Below are 20,193 nucleotides of genomic sequence, written 5' to 3'. Positions count from 1 at the left end.
CTGCTGCAGCTCCTGGCTTGATCACTGAATTCAGTAAAGGGGTAGGGGAGAAGGGGGCCTGGAGGCAAGCACCGGCCTGGGCTCCAGCTCAGAGCACCCCGAACTGAAACCCCAGGTTTTCCAAGTTGTGCTGTCCTCCAGTGCAAGGCCACAGTACAGCGAGGGCCGGTCCCACCACTCGCTGTGCTCAAGAAATGACCACAATGGTGTAGTCCTCTCCTCTATAACCTTGCACAATGACCAGAAAGCATGTAACAGTGCATGGTACATGCCTAGTTTAGGAAGCTGCCCCTAAACCTCATCTTCCTGGCTGTGGAAGGAAGGTGTCAGTAATTAACATTCCAGACCATACAGTCCTGCTCTCCCCACCCCCACTTGATGTTAGGCCCTACCCACAGTATTTTGCTGTTGTACATCAAAGTGAGACTAGTCAAGAGTTTCTGATGCTGGATGACAGACTCCTCAACTCCACTTGTCTCTTCGAAGCAGGGAAGCACTTGTTCCTGTGAAAGATGTGAAGAATATTCAGCCAGTGCAGGATAACTGCAACTCAAGAAGAAAACGCTGGGTTCTTGATGAGTGCCTTCGTCTAGCTGCTCTGCTGGGAAAATAAACACTTCCCGGATGAAGGGCTAAGTCCCCCTGCCTTGACTTTTTACACTGGTGTGTATCCTGTCCTTGATGTTCATTATTGTGCACTTTTTCCGCCCCAGAAAGAACAAACCTTGTCAGTTTTAAGAACCCTTACTGTTGGAGGGCACCTCACGGTTTGTATTAAACCACTCCTTTCCCCGGCCACCGTTCACAGCACGGCTGGAGCCACAGCGGCACGGGGGGTTCAGCCAGCAGCTCAGCTGGCAGCGCAGCAGCAGCCCGCGGGTAACAGGTAACTGGAAGAAGGGGCACAGGCACGTTCTATACAAGCCATTTATTTGAAATGCCAACTATATGTAGGATAAAGTCAGTGTTACATGCTTCTCAGCAACAGTAGAAAAATAGAACCAGTGAAAACCTTTTTACAACTGTAATGGTACTCAAAAGAGAAATGTATTGTTTTACAATGCATCACACAAGACTAGAATTCAAGTTTGGAGGTACCTAAATAAAAATACTATTTTTTTAAAAAAACACTATGTACAATTGAAGCGTAAACAAGTTTTACAAAGTACTGGTTATGCAGGTTGTAGAAAAAACACTTGCATAGGACATGAAGTCAGTTTAAGAAAGTTTTCTGAGCCTTTAGCATTGAAGGCACTTGACTTTATACCAGTAACGACACTAGGACAAGAAACAAAACCGTTAACGTTGCCGAAGGCAGGGCTGCCTTCTGGCAGTACAGATAATTACGGAAACCCCAAATATGGTTTTACAATTTTGTCTCTCAGCTGTTCCCTGCGTTCGGCAGAGCTCAGCACCACCTCTACCATAGAAGCATATAATTATTAGAAGAAAACAGTGCCTCAAACAGCACAAGTATTCTTTCAAAAAAAACTCAAAAAAAAAAAACCAAACCCCAAACCAAAAAATCCCCACCCCAAACAACCCCAAAAAATAAACATACCCACCCACCCCCCAAACCCAAACCAAAGAAACCCAGGACAAACATTTAGGATGTTCCAGGACCAAAACCCAAGGCTTACAAGTACAGGTGGCCACAGCCTTAACTTTCAGAAATGAAACTCCTCAAGAACAGGAAAAATACAACAAGAAACTGCCAATCAACACAGCAGTTATTGACACACAACTACAGTAACTCCATGGAACAACAAAACATTTCAAAGGAAGAATCTGTTTCAGGAATTAAGTTAATCACCCATATATTAAGGAAAAGAGGAGGAGGTCAGGGAAAGGGGAATACGTTTTTGCATGTTGCTCACTAAATGAAAGTCTGAGCTCTCTCTTTTATAGAACGAGGAGCACGAGTCTCCCTCATCCAAGAAAACTTAATGTTCATACCTCTACCCTCAACTAAAATACAGTCAGTAATCTGTTATCTCCATCAAATTTACAGGAGGAAAAGATGTTCATTTCCCATCTCTTCAGAAAGTGCTTCATGTAAACAAGGAGCTTCTGCACCAAAGTTTCAGTAGACAGAGAACAACAGGAAGTAGCAGGTAGCACAGGTACACGTGTTCTGCGAGTGAGCTGTAGGATGAATGCTAGCTTCTGAAGAATGCTTCCATGAAGAAGAATAAAGATGGTCTCTCTCCCCTCCCTCCGCACATCCAACTAGGTAGGAAATCCTACGCTGCAGTACAAAAATACAGTTCCAGTAACTGGACAAATCCTTCTTTCCTGCTTTGAATCAGCTGCTGTTAGCTACCATCTTCTTCCCAGCTCAAAATGTACAAGTGAAAATGCAGATTGTCTACATGGCCTGATTGTCTCGGTGGCCTCAGGACTTGTCTTTTGGTTTGCACCTACTTTTAAACACTTTATTCTTCTTTTAATACTGCTCAGCTTCTGAGACTTCAGAAGCAATTTTGTATTCTAAAATGTAGACATGTCCCCACAGAGGCATTTCTCGCCAGCTTATTCCAAAGCCAAAGCATTTCATGATTTCCCTCAAGTCATAACCTCAAAAATTCTCAGTCTTCATCAGCCACGTTCCCACAAATTCCAAGCCTAAAAGTTACAACTGTAGATTTCAGCCCCATCTCTCTCCAGGCACACAGTGCCACATCAAACTATGGTAACTAAAGTTGTCTTCTCAAAGTTCATCTACCGGTTTTAGGTAAAAATAAATTACTTAGCATAGTAAGTCTTCCAAGGACAGCTATGACTTTTTAGTAATTAAGCTACCAACATACACATGATGCAAGTGCAGTGAGTCTCAGGGTTTTTGTGTGTGATGAAAGTTAATCCTTCTAGTGCTGGCAAGTATGAGACAAAAGCGTCCGGTTAGAGCTACGCAGTCAGACAGTGCTGCTCAAATCTCCAGCGGAAACCCAACGAGCCTCAGTCCCAAACCCGCAACAGCACCGTCCCCCCACTGACACCTTCTTGCATTTAACACTGTTCTACACTGCAGTCCCATGGAAATAAAACGTATTGGTCATAAGGCCAGGACCACCAAGCTTCTTGACTGTGGTCAAAAAAAAACCAAAACCAAAAAAAAAACCAAAAGAAACAAACAAAAAACCAACCCAAAAAAACACCCCCCCAAAAAAAACCCCAAAAAACAACCCCCCCCCCAAAAAACCCCAAAAAACAACACCCCCCCCCCAAAAAAAAAAACAAAAAAAACCCCAATAGATTAAAAAGGCTGTGAGGGAAAAAAAAAAAATTAAACCCCATGTCTCCCCTCACCCACAAGACATCACCTGCACAGTTGAGCTAAGTTTCTCCTCCAGCCCTACACCACACCTTCCACAGCTGCGTCTCGAAAGGAGTGTCTGCAGGGCTTGCACAGAAGCAGGAAGCCTACAGATGTGTGTGCAGGAGACATTAGGATTTATCAGTTCAAACACCCATATCTTCACTCATCTAGAAGCCATTTGGTAGTGTGGAAACGCAGTATTCAATATGTTTCAATAATTTCTTGTTACCAGGCCTTGCATACTTCAGTGAAACAGGTTAGGTAAGAAACTGCCACCAACTAAACGTAAAAGTAAAGTTGCAGCAAGAGTTCTGTTTAAATAGTATTAAGCATTTTGAACTGCAGGAAACAACTCAACCTAACCTTAAAGTAGTCCTTAAGTCACACTTGGAATTAAGGTTTTCTACTACACAGAAATTCTTAATTATAAAACTGCATTTAAAAAACACCCAAACAGGCCTTTACCAGCAACCACTACACTGCAGTGGCATCAGATCCCTACCCTAAATGCAATGAATCTGTGATAAAAACTGCATGGTAAGTATTAAGGACGCACTTGGTAACTACAACTGTTACACCCAGTGCGTTGCTCAACCCCACCCCAGCAGCAGGGGCCAGCCCAGATCACTGCCATTCCCTCTCCACATCATGTTAACACATAAAACTCACTTCTGTGCTTTAAAAAAGCAAAATCAGGAAATGAAAGTGTAATCTAAGAGGCTAAAGCTTTGCACATTTCATGATGCTAGAGCAATTACTCTTCACTTTGATTTTGTTCACAGAACAGCTGCAATTATGAAGTCAGCAACACTTCAGATCAGATCAGGAACACGGAACGACATCACGAAGAGTGAAGCCCTTTTACATCATAGGCAGGGGAAAGCAAGGCAATGAGCAGTCACCTCAGCACCTCTGTTGGAGACGGAACCCCCTCGGGTGGAGGGTCACCATTCAGGCAACAGCAAAGATACCGTCTATGCCTTGTCTTCCTGACACGCCGGGATTTAGCACAAATCCTCAACTCTGGTCTTCACTTACCCCCACTTACGGGTAGCTGGAAGAACAAGTTATTACTATCACTTTTACAGTATTTCTAGATTTATTTCTGCATGGGCAAATGAACAATTCTAGTCTGTCTAGTAAGCCCTTCTGGGTGATCGTGGAGTTCTTCACGGTCACAACTGAACCAGAAAGCAAACAGAATCAGACTCTCAGATCCCAGTGAATTTCACTGGAATTTGGACTCCTAAATATCCCCCTGGACTCTTAAAAACCCAAATGTAATTACTGCAGTGGGCTTCCTCTACAAGGACAAGACCAGCTGCCAGATCTTTTCAAACAAAACATTAGACTGCATTCTTGCTGTAGTCATAAAAGTCAGGAAGATTTCAGATCTAAACAAACAAAGAAAAAGTCTAACTAAAAATGTAGTATTTTGATGTGCTGTTCTTTGGAATTCCTATAATTAAAAAATAAACACATTGTTACTATCTCATAAGAAAATACATTTCATAATGTGCAACCCAATGCACATAGGGAATTGGCAGGTGAAAGGGAAAATGCAAAAGTATGAAAATACAGTCCTTTAAATGTGACAATAAAGTTTAACATATTAATACAAAACTAATAACACTAAAATAGATGTACAGGTGCAAAAGGCTACCAGGTTGTAGAAAAAAGGTACCAGCTTTTTTTTTTTTTTAAAGGCTTAATTAAATTTGCTCAAAAAAAAAAATTCCCACAAAATAAAACAAGAAGCAGCATTAAAAACAAACTGATAACATGCTGTCTCTAACAAAGCAATGTATGTACAAAAGTAGTGAAAGAAGCTGAATTCATCTGCTGGCATGAATGAATTTGTCTGACAGAAGTCAGGCCAAAAGTTGCAAATTATGGGATGTTTACAACTCTTAGGCACAGAGAAATAGTGGAGGTTTCTTTCATAGGGCAGATTTTTTATACAGGAAGTCTGGTTTGTTTGGAGACCTCCTTCCTCTGCTTACTGCATCTTCCCTTTCCAAATCTGCATTTCTCTGTGCTCCATGTTCCAACGGCTCATCATCTGCCAGTCTCCTACTGGGTCTCTCTTCTTGCATTTCAGAGGTGTACGCAGAGAGCGAAGGTCTGGTGGAAGTTAGCCCATAGGTCAAATCGGTTTCCATTTTTGTTCTTCCCCTGATGTGAACTGGGCCGCTACCAGCATTTTCCTGGGTAGCCAGTGCCAAGTCCAGCCGCTGGGGAGGTTGTTCTAAGACATCGAGGTGTATTGGCTCATTCTTTTGTCTGTGTTGATGCCCATCTTGGGAGAGCAGGTATTCCCTCCTAGAATCCTCTTGTTTTTTAGGAGATATCTGGGAAGGCAGATAGGCTGACTTTAAGCCACTTGGTGATGCCTTACTGTGGCTATACAAATCCGGGCCAAAATACATGCCTTGTGAGGGTGACGGACTGTGCCTGTTGGGTGCTGGAGTAGAGGGTCTGCATGCAGCATTAGAGAAGTCATAGAAGTCAGGATACTCCTGCTGATTTTCTCGAGTATCTATTTTCTGCTCTATTGCATGTTTCTTTCGAGACGTGGGCATGTGTCTGTTTGGAATACATGAAATGTGCTGGGATGGACCGGGCCCTACCTCTGTAACCGTCTGGCTTAATTCTGTGTCAACTGTTAGCTCTGGTAGTCTTCTGTCTTTTAAAGACATTGCTGACACACCCATTGCGATATCTGGCATCAGTTCATTTAGCAAGGGCTGAGTACACTGGAAAAGAAAAGAAATTAGTTTGTGGAAACAAAGCAAAAGCTAAACACAAACTGTATTTAGGATGGTTTCGGTAATTCAAAATGGCATTTTCCTATTCTACCTTTGCCTAGACCAACTTCAGCCTGCAGATTTCCTACACCATTTAAAGAACACGTCTATCCTCCAAAGTTCACCTTCCCCCTAGCTTAAGACAACTTCTTTCCTTCACAAAGCTGTTGTGCCGCAGTAACAGATCCTTCTTAAATGCATCTTGTCTTGAATATGCAGTAGATGATAACGTACTGTTAAACTCTCAGAAGGTAAGCCTGCTTTAAGCCACTTGCAATTATCAAACATAAGAAGGCACTCAGTGCAGAAATTAAACCGTTACAGCACAGAGTTCCAGCGCAGGGAAGGCATGGAACACGTATTTCATCACTCTAGATGCAACCCTTCTGTTTGCACTTCATATTTTAAGTTAACTGCAGGCACAAGTGTGTGTATGCACGACAGCCTCAGGGCTTGTCAGGGAGCACCAGTTACAGTGCTGACAAGATCCACAAAGCCCATGGAGGTTGTTGCATGGCATTCTTCTCACCTACACCTATAAGCAATCCTGCAATGAGACAGGCATATTACAGTCTTCTGGACAGAATGGTTAACATTTCTACTTGTATTAATTATTTCTACTGAAAGCAATTTTAGTATTCACTAATACTAGTAACTCACAAATTGTAGAAAGAATTCAGAACAAAAATACCACCCGTGTTAAGCCTGCGCTTCTCCTTGCATTTTTAATAGAAACATTCTAGCAGAAACATTTCTAATGTGAAAAAGATCACGATATGGTTTCCTTACTGAAGTCAGTATCGATCAAGAGAGACATGCTACAAAACCCACCCCTGAACAATGTCAAACAACTAATTTGAAGTTAAATATTTTTACTTAAAACATAAAAAGGAATGCAATATATTTAGAATGATTGTTAAAGGGAAACAAAATAAAGATACCCATGTTTCCATTCAGAACTCCAGATCAAATCTGCCTCTAAAGAGCAGGTTTTCAGTATGACACCATCGTGCACTGAAACAGTTTTTTCACTGCAGAAATAAATTACCAAATTATTTAGCATTTTATGTACTTCACAAAGCTATGTGTTTGTGCACTATGTTATAGTTCATTGTTTTCAATGCATCATATTGTAGTTCAGCAGCTACAATGGTTGTCTTCAAATGCTGTAACAAACCCCTTCGTATTTGCAATTACCAATTTCTGCTCGCCTATTCATTTAAAAATATTTTTCACAGCTGTAAGGCCTTGATACTCTCCACAGGTTCATTTTCCACACATCTGTTTACTTCAGGACTACTTACCTGTGAACAGGCAAAATATCATTACTATTTCTACCCATGAATACAATATGCACTCCACTACTGAAGCTGACTTACGCTTGGTTTTAATTTAAATAAAACTGTAATTCAGAGGATTCACGAGTCCCACCTGCCCCTCCAAAATGCTCCTACCCCTGGAAGACTCATTCTCCCAGCGATCAGAGCATGTCTTTGGGATGCAAAATGCTGACAGCTATTTTGGTAGAAAAATCTCCTCCTAAGCAACAAAGATGCTCTTTTTACAAAGCTAAGTTACTTCATCATAAGAATTCTTTCCAGCTCCTCTCTATAAGCTACTTTGAGGAGCCAGAGATAGGAAGAACAGGAGAAATCATCATACTTACCACTTGTTTCTCAGCTGCCATCACTGCTGCTGCTGCAGCCACCGTTTGTCTCCCCAGACCCGTAGTATTGGTGCAATCAGGAGGCACTGCTTTAACACTGGGCAAGTAGACAGGTGGTGCAGCTTTGGGAGCTGTTCGCGAGTGGAATAGTGAGTGATTGCACGGGTAAGAAAAGGAACGCGAGGGATGTTGACTTGGCACCCTTTGTTTCCAGCCCACTTTGAACTGGTTATGAATAGGAGTTGCTGGTGGGTGGTATGGAGGTGGAGGAGGGGGCAATGGTGGATGGAAGGCCACAAAAGAGTCCAGTTCTGTAAACATGGTTTCTGCAGTGGGAGTACTGTTAACGCGACATCGTGCAGACTGTCTCATTGTCAGGAGCGGGCTTTCATCCCCAAATCGTTCATCAGGAAAGAATTTGTGAGGATTCTGCAAAGGAAAAAACCCAGCAGGTAACAAAATGTAGGAAGTCTTCCAGAAAAATCTCCTAAACTAACATGCATTGGAACTAGAAATCTGCTAGCACTGTAACAGGCTAGTTGTGCTACATACCTCACCAATACTGGAGGTGGTTACAGCTACTACAGAATAAAGACTTTTTTTTTTTTTTTTTTAAAAACCAGACAAGAAGCATCAGATTCACTGTGTGAATAAGCTGACCAAGAAACGAGTTTGCTTTAACAACAGCATACAAACAGAAGTGGGATTTCCAATTTCCCAGTCCTGATAGGCACTATGCAGATCTATTGTTCTACTCAGGACTTTTCTCCTCTCCGATTCAAGAATAAATCACAATCTAGATTTCTAGTTATGGTTTGACTATTACCACCAACTGCCTCTTCGGCAGATTTTTCAGTCCCCAAAATCTGTGGCAGTAAGAGCACCCTGAATGGCAACAACTCTTGAGAAAAATATGTATACATTGCACTTACACATTTATAAAATCACAAACATGAAGTGCAATAGTGTCAGTAATTTGCACTTGGATAGTTACAAAGTCACGCAGTTATATCAAAGCATTTTTGCACCTGCATGTGCATGTGCACAAAGTAGTTCTCATACTGCAGATTACACATTCAAGCCAATTCATTAGCAGAACAGAATCAAAGCATTTGTGGTGTTAAACAGCAATTTTTCATACCTGGAGAAGTTCGGCAGCAGCATCAGAAAGTCCAAATTCCCGCAGCACACGAATCTGAATCTCATAACTGACCGTGGCACCTTCTCCACAGTTGAGAGCATACGCTCTCTGCACCTGCTCGGTATGACGCAGCTCCTGCAGCCGTTTGATCATTTCTTTTACAATGAGGAGATTGGGAACTGGAGGGATAATAGGGAACAGAATGGGGATAACAGAAATTACCTTTTGAACCATGAGACACTTAAGTTTGATTGCAATGGTTAGATTTAAATCCAAAGGAAAAGTCTAATGTCAGGCTGACTTGGCTTTTTTTTTTTTTTTTAACAGCATTCTGCCAAGAACAGTTTGGCTTGCACGTGTTCCTTAAAGCACCATCAAGGCACATGGGATAACACACATATAGTACAAATGGTAAAGACATATACCATTTTTCCAGCTTCTGCTAGAGTGAGCCACAAACACAGCCTTCTTTGAAAGCCCCTTATGATGCAGGAATTTTATGGTTTGAGGTGGGGGCAGGATATCTTAGATAATAACTGAATGTTCCCTCTTGAATTCTACAGGCCAAGAATTCATTGATTTTGTTGGCATACACTTCATACTTCTAGTAGAATTCCACAATCACAAGACCATAATACCAGTATGTAACTGCAGAAAGAGCATTCTAAAAAAAATTACTCAAACTGTAAGCCAACATAAACCTGTTAAAATTATGTTGGTTTATGCAGTCATATTGAAATAACTTAAAAAAAAAAACCAACAAAAAAACCCACCAAAACCAGAACAAACCCAAAACACCTAAAACTTTTCCAACAGGAAATAATGTATAATTTGGGGTATTTATCCTGTTGCAAAACTTTCTCATGTTACTTCTTGCTGCTGTTTGATGATGAATGGTATTTCTCTGTGGTCTTTCAGTCCTCAGCAAAATGCGCATATCATAAGAGAAGACAAATCCAGATCTGTGAATATGCAAGTCCTGGCACCTGATAATTTATCAGCTTTACAAGCATTATAAATTACCATGACCAGATGTCTGTAATGAAAGCTCATAAAAATTAAATGGATCAGACAGCAAGAACAGTGTGAAAAGACATCTGCATTACAGAGAAGGAGAAAACTCAACACCATGCAGCTACAACTGGTCCCAATTTCACAAAGTTTACATTGGTACATGAAGGATAAGCATAAGTAGTGCAAAATATTTTCCCCACCAGACTGAGTTCCTGTACTAGAAAAAACATTAAGAATCAATTCTATCCAGTCTTCAAGGCTTGGAAATAAGTCTTCCATGCTATCCTCCACACATTATAATTGTTCTGAAAAATAGTTGTTTAGCAGCCAGATGTTTAGTTACAACCAGCATTTTGCCAACACTGAAAAAAGAGGATTTTGGAGAAGTCTGAAGCAGTTTTCCAAACTAGTAGGCATAAAAACCATTTAAGCTTTTAATGAAAAAGTGCTATCTTCTCAAACACAGGTTTGTTCCTGTGTGTTTCTTATTACTCATGTGAAACATAGAAAAAAGATTACATGGATAAAAGCACAATTCTCTCAAGTTAGATGTAGGATTTCTAATTCAAACTGAAAGTGGAAAAATACCTAAGTAAGCCCAATTACCTGGGCAAAGTAGAACAGACTTCAGTGGAGGCTGAACTCATTTTACCGTAGAGCAAGAGCACCCAGACACGCTGCCAATAACACTTATGCAAATACAGTCCATGGGCAGTGGGTACAAGGAAGATGCAAGCAACAGATGGAGAATACCTAAGCCACAAAGAACTCCCCTGAAATACTTTCAGTTCAATTAAGGGAGAGTATATTTATGCTTTTCTGTGGAGGGAGGAAAAAGTCTGAGTACTGTAATGTACACCTGAGATGCCACAGCTGTAAGTTACTAAACAATCAATTAGTACTTTTACCAAACTACAGAAGTTTTCAGAAGCTCCTTTTAGGCTTTATGAAGTCTACTCCCAAAACAAATAGATCAAATTCATTCCACAAACCTCCACAGAAAACTTACTGCAGTGTTTCAGATCTTCCTTACACCTCAAGTTAAACTCTCGAGCAGCAATTTAAACCTATTCTTTTTGTCCTGGCTGTACCACCTGTAAGAATAGTTTGTCTACTTCCTTTCAACGCAGTTGACTGAAGGGAGATGTAATTTATACACAAAGAGCCTATATAAAATGGGGAGTGGGGAGTAGTGGAGGGAGGAAGACTTTTCTTGGAGGCATGTCATCTTTACTGCTTTTTCACAAAAAGAAACTCCCGAACTGATCCATATCTACTGAAATGGGATACTTTGATCTAAAAATGGATGCCAAAAGTTTATGCAAGTTTAATAAAAGACTGCACAAGCTCATGGATTAAAAATGCATTTAAAAATCACTAACTACACAGAAATACTATAGGACATCTCTGGCTGCAAATTGTTGGAAAGCACATGGAATTTTATAGGGAATTATTTTATGTGCTTTTTCTGCTACACTCTCCTATGCATACACTTCCGGTGACTGCTGGAATAAGGATACTAAACTAGACAGACAAATCTTTAACCTGACCCAGTGTGGCCACAATACTCCATCTGAGACCACATTACTTCACATCTTGTGGCACATTCGTTTTTGTATTTTGGCATGAGAGTTGCTCTTTATCCAATTGTATAATATTGACTTTCAGGCTTTTCTACAAGGGCTTCCCTCAGCCATCCTGTATGCACCCAGCTGGATACACCTACATAATCACAGTTTCCCAACTTCTTCACTGAATTTAAATTTTATCTTGGTCATTCAGCTATTTAATTCCACCCTCCAAAACATCCATTAACCCTTCCCCAACTTGTCATCAGCTGCAAGTTCTGCCAGTGTATTTGCTATGAGTATTAATGAGGCAGGGGAACGGTGGGAAGGGCTAGATGCTTTGGGAATCCCACCAGATACATTCTTCCAGTTTGACACCAAAAGCTCAAATATATAAATGACAAGATACATTACAGTAGGTTTATGACTATATTTCCCTGGTTTGCCTATGGGGAGTGTCACACCAAGCATCGTGAAATGAAGAGAGGCCGTAGCTACTTTCACCTATAATTTCTTCTGTGACAGAGTAAGTTTTTAAGTTAGTTGGACTTTAAAGCTAAAGTGGATTTGGTAAACTTGGGGAGGGGTGGGGGGAAGTGTTTTGAGTGCCTACTTCCAATATTTTTCTGGCAAAGTGAGTTAAGCAGACTACCCTACAAATTATGCTCCCCTGCTTTTTGTTTTTAAAAGGAATTAGTATTTTGCCATTTTCCAGCCATCTGCATCTTACCCATCTTGGATGACTGGTTTTAGAAAAGTACACCGCTGTGGGAACCGAGAGCCAGGCTCCAGCAAGTGTTCTACAGCAACTTTAACTAGTTCAAGGGTTTTCAAATTGCTCAGCTGAAGCAAGTTAAAATACTAACCCCTCCAGTAGCTTACTTTCCAAATACTTATTATGCCATCCAAAAATAGTAAATGTCTTCAGAACAGAACAAAGCAAAAGGGACTACTGCTGGGTAGGAAGAAGCTCAAATGGTGCAGTACTACTCCCTGAGGAAATAATAATATTCAATAAGTCACATTCACTCTCCCTGGCCCCAAGCCCCCATTCACTCACATGAGACCCATCAGCATTACAAGTGATCTAGCAGCCTTACCTGGGATCTCATTGGCTATAACTGAAGGAGGGCTGGACTGGTTAGTGCTAACTTGCTGGTGGGTAATCATATGACAGCACTGTGGCACCGCGTTGTTCACCATGTAAAGGGTGTCGGGCACATTGGACATTCGGACCATCCGCAAACGAACAAGATCGGTTTGTTCCACCATCATCTCATCCAGTGCTGACTGCAACGACAGCCATTAAAGCCCTCATGAAGGCACTGCACACATATACCAACCAGGACCTGCTGCAAATGCAGTCCCGAGGTCACAAGTCTAGCAATGTCTAAACCATAACTTTTCTAGGTTCCAAACAGTGTTTGGCTTTTCCATAGCATTTTCTATTCCGCTTTCCAGTCATGATCAGAGTTGAGTTTCAGAGCTATGAGCAGGCAGGTGAATAAAGTTTGGGAAGGTTGTTTTGTTCATTTTGTACATGTCAGATTAAAAGTAACCTTCTTGAGGCCAGAGCCTCTGGACTCTGTCTCAGACAATTACTGCCTACAGGTCTCAACTCTCTGTGCCACTGAGTAGAAGGCACTAGTTTGAAAACGAAATGTGGTTTTCTAGTGTGTCTTAAAGAATAGAAAGGGATTTATGCATACCCTTTTAAGATTCTCATTTCATGTTAAATAGACTTATTTTAAAAAAAATGGGAGGCTAACAGGGGAGTTAAAAAAATCAGAAATCACTCATCCATAATTTTTTCATTCCACAATATTTAAACTATGTATAGGAGTACAGCTAGCAGACAATAAGTATGAGAGTCCTCCCTTCTAAGGTTAAACAGTTAAAGATGCTTTTAAAAATATTAACAGCATAATATGAAATTAATAGAAATAAGTAGGACTCCTGAAGGGGGAAAAAAAAAAAAAAAGAAAATTTAGAATGCACCTTTACTTTAAGATTATTACTAAAGCACTCCTGTATCGTATACCTGAAAACTAAGAGTCAAAGCTTTTAGCACATATTCTTTAACACATTTTTGTTAGTTTTAATAATCCAAGATACAAAGATAACATTTTAACTGGCTAGTCTTCCTTTGCTACTTTAGTGCCACCTGGTGCTCTCCAACCTTTCTGCCCAAAATGCAAAGCAGTCTTGTTTCTCCCCTCCCCTCACAGAGGATATCAGCAGCAACTCACACCCACAGAAAATGTTTTCTTTCTTAGGCCCAGGGCAAAAGCTCCGAATTCACCAGAGTAGTGGTGGGAGATTGTAGGTGATGTGGATGTGCACAGCTTCCCCTAATCCTCTTGCTCAGTCACCTGCATGGCTGGGACTCATCAGCTCTCGACTTAAGTCAGAGCTGCCTTAAGTGGTGGCATTAGTTAGCGACCTACAAAGGTCCCATTCTGTCAAATAGAATACGGCATCTCCACCCTGTCACCAAATGTCACCATCAGAGATGCTACAAGATCTTCAGTTTGACAGTCCTCATGCAAGATATTAATTAGGGAAGCTACTGCTTGAGCGGGACAGGAAGGACTTCGGTCAAATTGGCCACAAGATATTTATTCCATTTTGCGGAGGATCGAAATAATTTTGGATATGTTCTGATTCAAACATGAAGACGAAATATCAGAGTCCTCTGCCGAGTGGAATAGCAGTTCTCCACCCAGCTCTGGTGGGAGCTGGGGAGCCTGAAAGACCTGGCACCAAGGCTGCTGACTAGCTGCAAACTGGGACTCTCAGGCTCTCACCTTGCCATCCGCCTGCCAGGAGGGCTGCCGAGGAGCTGGGCCGGCAAACTGGCTGGAAACCAGGGAGGTTTCCCTCAGAACGCTGCTTTGTTTCCGGTGGAATTTCATCAAGATCTGTCTCGCAAACATTTCAATTTCGACAAAAAAAAATTTTGTTGAAATTTTTCTGATCAGTTCTAGAGACTTGAGCCTGATGATCAATCTTGTAAGTCTTGTTAAATTGAAAATGTTAGTATTTCAGGCCAGTACATGCAAAGAGAGACAAAACATACCAAAATCTTTCCCTGTTTACAGAACCCCCTGATGACTCAATGTAATAATAGTCAAGTGTTGTTAATGATTATTACCTTAGCCTCCTCCACATATGGAGAGAATAGTCTTGGCCGCACATATATTCCAGCATTTTTTTGCCGCAGCCAGGCATTTGACTTTCCACCTTCCGACGTTGGCAGCATGTCTGAAGGAGGAGTACTAATCAGGCCTCTCTTCATCTTTAAGAATCAAGAAAGAGTTTTATGTATTTTAAATATAAATTGCGAAAAACTTGCAAGAAATGTATTTCTAACACTGAATCCTTACACCACTGATTCTTCTTTAGCCTTCTGATACAATTAAAGAACATAAAATTTAACCAGAAAAAGTTATACACATATTACTCTGAGCAATAACATTTTAGGAGCTAATCCTTAAAAAAAAAAAAATTAACCTGAACATTGTAGAAGCTGAATTACAAAGAACTCAGAGATGGTATTTGTATCAGACTACTGACTTACTGCATCACTCAGTACTTCACTATTCATGGGTAAGATGTGCTCAATGCGGACAAAAGGTAAAAGTGGAGACAGGATCTCTCTCAGCTCCTCAATATCAAGATCTCTTCTCTTCACACCTCTTTTGTTCACACTGTGAGCAGTACCACTGAGTAAATTAGGCTCTGTGGGAAGGAACAAGAAATACTAAGTTGACAAAAAAAAAATTCAAGTAGGAAAGCAGGAGTGACAGGGCTTACAGGAAGTTACAGAAAAGGAAAAAGAATTCTAATTTTAAATCAACAGTGCTTATCAGCTTTGTCGCACAAAACTATTTCATGCCTTAAAATCTGATAAGAAGCACCCACAAAAGACAGGTTCAGTTTATATGAGCACAGGTCATTTGCACAGCTGTCAGTTTCAAAGTGTAAGCCAGCGAGAAAATACAAAAATAGCGTCTGGAGTAAACATTTATAGAGCTCTACCAAGAGCTATGCTATGAAACTATTTGTACCTCCCTGTTAGCAGTTCCCCCAGGGACTCTCCTGCAGCTCCTCTCCCTTTCCCTTAGCAGTTTTCAGAGACTTATTTTCTACAAATTAAAGCCTGAAGAGTCCACTGGGACAAATCATTCTAGCCTCCTTGTGTAATCCACCTTAGCAACAACTGTGTCAAGCCCATTCAAATTGCTCTCACCGTCACAGGGTACCTATTTATGCCAAGAGTGGGTATCTTCCTACAGACTGCAAGATGACAATGTATGACACACTCGGGTCATTCTTCCCCCCCAGTTAACTACCCTTATCTGTATTTTAGGTATTGTGCCCAACCTGAATTTGACTATCTTCACTCTTTGAGGAAATCTGTCAAACACACCCATCCTCCCTTCAGTACAAGCAGCTCAAGTTTTGGCCACAGCCCATTACAATTTCTAATGCTTTCTGGTATTTGACTGACACCACCACATATTCAGAGCTGCTAAATCAGGAGCATCACTGAGGAATTAGGACCAAATTACTAGACTGAATTTGGCCCTCACATGACAGAACTTGGTATAGCTCTTATTTCTGCTTTGGCTTATCATGTTATCTGAAGATCCCAGGAAGGATAAATGAGCCATTTACTTAATGAACACCACAGAACTGGAAGCTGAACAATTACTCCAAATGAGCAGCTTCTCCCCCAGTTCAGGTCTGTTACTGTTTAACTGGCTCTAGTCCGTTCCAATGTGTCTTAAGATAAACACCTACAAAACCTTGTTTTGAAGACAGACTGTTAATACTTACTCAGGTCACTAAAAGCATGTATTTTAAGTCACTTTTTGTTGCATTTCATACAACATGTCCATGACAATGCAGCTGTATTGCAAGCAATAGTAGTGGCTTTCAAAAACATGGCCAGCCCTCCACAAACAACAGCCACACCAGTACTGCTCTGCACACAGGCAGGTTCTTCCCTTTCCGTTCCTCTCATTGTACTATCTGATTGACACTTTGTGGTGGGGATGAACTACAAAGCTACTTGCATTTGTTATTTTGGAAATATATATTTAACTCACTTCCCACACTCAAAAAATGTGAGATTACCCTTGAAGTTACCACTGCAGCAACAACATGCACCTGAGCTAATAAAAATACATTTACATCTACTTTAGGAAAAACACTGATGCCGCGTGATGGCTTATTTCTCACTACCACAGATTTCTGTGGGAGAAACATCCTCAAACTGAAGCGAAAGGCTGACACAGTAAACTAAGAATAAGACTACTGTGAGAAACCTGTGTGAGCACAGAAAAGTAAAAGATACTGGAGGGGTTTTTTTCATTTGATGAATAAGTTACAAGAAAAATAAATCTGAGATAACAATAAATCAACAAGACTTAAAAATCGGACAATCTTAGAGGTTGAAAGGACCTCTAGAAGTTTGGTCCAGCCACAACCACTGCCCTCTCCCTACACTTCCCCAGGCAGAGTAGAGCAGGTTGCCCATGACTACGTCCAGTTGGGTTTCAAACACTTCCAGGGATGGAGACCCCATAACTACCCTGGGCAAGCTGTTCCAGTGTCTGACCATCTTCACAGTTTCTTGTGTTTAAACAGAACTTTCTGTATTTCAGTTAATGACTCATTGCCTCTCATCCTGTCCTGGGTGCCAAGAGAAGAGTGTGGCTCTATTTATTTTGCTTCCTGCCAAGATCCCCCTAAGCCTTTTCTTTGTGAGGCTAAACAATCCTAGCTCCCTCAGAATGCTTGCATTCTCATTTTTTTAAAGAACAAAAGCCATTTTCTTTAGAAAGTGTGGGGGTTTTTTTTGTTTTTGTTTTGGGCATACTATGAACAAAGTATGATCAAATTTCCTTAAGTTACAGATTACCCACTAAAAAAACTTCCCTACATTTTGGTTTATTTGCTTTAGTACTGTGTGGTTTAAAGGATCTTTACCTCGATCCGCTATTCTCTTCATCAACTGGTGTTCTCCCCATTTAATCAGATATTTGAGAATATCTTGTTCACTTGCCTGATAGAAAGAGAAAGTCAGCAATCTGTATACACTTAAATGTCACATACACAATTTTTTTTTTTTTTAATCACATACTCAAGTCTTTTATAGCTATAAAGACAGACAATTGTAGCAAGAGCAAAGTAAGTATTTGTACTTTATCATCTACTATACCACTTCCTCCAAATATTTTAGGGTAGTACTACTGGTATATGACCATAATTTCTAGATTCATGTCACTTACTGAATGCCTAAGAAGATGAAAAGAAAAAAAATTCTACAGAAGGAAAAATGTTGCAAGCATGAAAACTTAGAAATATTAAATTTGAATAATTAAAGTTAATTAAAAGGGGCAGTTTAACTGTGTTTGGATCTCTTGTTTAACACCACAATTCATCATCCACACAGCCTGAAAAGCTACGAAAATAATCAAATCAACTAAATTACAATCTAGGTGATGAGAAAGATTTCTCAGTAACACTACGAACAAAGTAACTTTGCTTTGTTCCTACCTATATGTGTGTGCTAACCACTCCACATTATTTTAGAGGAAAAAAAAAGTCACATACCAAAAAATTTAAATTTATCTGATTTCTTAACAACTAGAGTAGAAAATGTAGTCATAATACACACTCACACGGAAGAGCAACAGTATTGCCTACTGTAATTCCTGAAATGTTCAGAGTAAACAATGTTTTAAAAAACACTTAAGAAAAAACCTCTAACACTTTATACTTTAAAAAAAAACAGGTAAGATTGGTACAGATACAATTTTTAAAATATTCCAGTCATCTTTAAGCTATAAAAGGCTGGTTATTGTTATAGATATCTCCCCCAAAGAGAAATGGCAGTAAAAATCCACAAGCTTTCTATTAGTCAGTATGGTTTCTCATCACCCTAAAACTATCACTGAAGGAAAGTCACAAAAAAAGAAATTCTGCAATACTTGTCAGAATAGGTATTTTTATCTCTCTTCTAAAGAAATAAATTAAGTCTTCTGAACAAGTACTAGTTTACTAGCTCCCAGCTAGGATGTACATTGTTACAGCAAAAACTACTACCACCACAAAATTTTTATAGAATACTTAAACATGCAAGGCAAATGTTAAGTTTAGAAATGCTTTGTTTAAAATCATTTGCAGTCATTTTTAAACTGCTATTAGGCTTCTAAGCAATAGCATATACTACCAGTTTTGGTTGTGTTACAAGCTAAGAACAAAACAGCTTTCTTAATCACTACTTCAATTTCATTTTTTACATACTACAGAGGAATGCTTAGTGTGCATACAAGCCCACTCTCGCCAACAATTTCAAATGGGCTACTGCCAAGTGCTTTTAGTAATGGTAGAACATCCTGCTTCAAGCAGGACCAGCTGTATTCTGCATTGCAGATTACCTGTAAATAGTCAGACTGAATAGCTGTGAGCAGGTGGTCCTTGCTGAGTTCATAGAAGACATCTGAAGTCATGACCTGGGTAAACTCCTCACAGAGGAAATGCAGCGCTTGACGATGTACCCACTTGGAACCGTACGGCTGAGAGCTCCACTTGAGAATGGCAATTAAGGTGTCTAGTGAGATGCTCTCAGCAATAATATCTTCACAGCCTACGAAACAAAAGCAAAAATCAATACTGCTGTTACAGAGGCACTTTGACCCTGAAGGAATAAAACATATGGCTAAATCTGTAATACAAAGGGTTGTATGGCCCCCAGTGAGAGTAAAAACAGAAGTGTTCTACAGACCAAGGTTGCAAATGGGGTTAAACTATGAATAAAAGTATAATAATTTTAATTGTGGTTTAGGATTCCAACTATACAGTCATTTACCTTTTAAAGGCACATGAAATACTACGTCTGCTGGCATGCCTGGACGAACAACTGTAAAGCTAGCTCAGCCGTACTAGAACCTCTTTGGGTTAATATACATTATCTGTTTAACACATTTTAAAGTTACAGATTTGAATCTGAGTCACCATTGTTTAGAGCAGATTCACAGAAGCCTATAAACTGTAACTGAAGTGAGATTTTCATCTGTATCACTTTGCATATGGACCCTCCTGAGACAGACCATGCAGAGGAGCAGAAACAAAAGCTGTGACATTATTGGGACTCAGCTACATAGCACAGGATGAGGGCAGCAAAGCATAATTTTCTGACTCTCAGAGAAGGCAAGAAGCAGCGGGTGGTTGCCACCACCTTGGCCTCCCTATCAAGCAAGGCACAGAGGGTGCCAGAACAGGGAGCATCTTCTCTGACAGGGAAGAAGAAGACAGCGAATCATTCAAGACGCACGTATTCTGGCTATATTCTCTCTATTCTGGAGAGCCTGCTACAGTTTCTTTGTACCCACTGCTGCATTAGGATTTACTGTTTCACAGAGTAAATGTCTCCTGAAGAAGAGACAGGGGATATTTAAGCCTCCTGAAGGGAGACAGAGCAGATTTGGAAGAAACTAGGGGAGAAATAGTGTGGGAGGGCTGAAAACGTGGGTACTTGGGGCTACTGAGTTAAGACAGTATCACAGTGTTGATAACTGGAAGTCTCCAGTAACAGTTTGTCGATATCATTGGTACATCTGGTTTACATATACACAGAATACTACTTCTATCTGTACCATAAAGAT

At 40.4% G+C, this 20,193-nt stretch overlaps 1 protein-coding gene across 3 annotated transcripts in view; it reads right to left on the bottom strand.

Moving 5' to 3' along the window:
- Positions 1–3,280: 3,280 nt before the first annotated feature.
- BTBD7 (BTB domain containing 7) overlaps positions 3,281–20,193 on the bottom strand; it is a 54,118-nt gene continuing 37,205 nt past the window's right edge. For 2 of the 3 annotated variants that reach the window (XM_086749463.1, XM_086749465.1), the window contains 9 exons: positions 18,967–19,175; positions 17,513–17,588; positions 15,096–15,256; positions 14,670–14,813; positions 14,323–14,436; positions 12,616–12,805; positions 8,934–9,112; positions 7,793–8,221; positions 3,281–6,075 (listed from right to left, as the gene is read on the bottom strand). In XM_086749463.1, coding sequence (XP_086605589.1) covers positions 5,260–6,075; positions 7,793–8,221; positions 8,934–9,112; positions 12,616–12,805; positions 14,323–14,436; positions 14,670–14,813; positions 15,096–15,256; positions 17,513–17,588; positions 18,967–19,175 — 2,318 coding nt within the window. In that variant the 3' untranslated portion in view covers positions 3,281–5,259. The remainder of the gene's footprint in view (positions 6,076–7,792; positions 8,222–8,933; positions 9,113–12,615; positions 12,806–14,322; positions 14,437–14,669; positions 14,814–15,095; positions 15,257–17,512; positions 17,589–18,966; positions 19,176–20,193) is intronic. The other variant, XM_086749464.1, reaches the window with a different exon arrangement.

The sequence above is a fragment of the Chlamydotis macqueenii genome, chromosome 5, assembly GCF_036417535.1.
Source record: "Chlamydotis macqueenii isolate bChlMac1 chromosome 5, bChlMac1.mat, whole genome shotgun sequence".
NCBI classification, from domain to species: Eukaryota; Metazoa; Chordata; class Aves; order Otidiformes; family Otididae; genus Chlamydotis; species Chlamydotis macqueenii.
The sequence above is the reverse complement of the archived record's forward strand: the minus strand, read 5'-3'. Positions and strand labels throughout refer to the sequence as shown.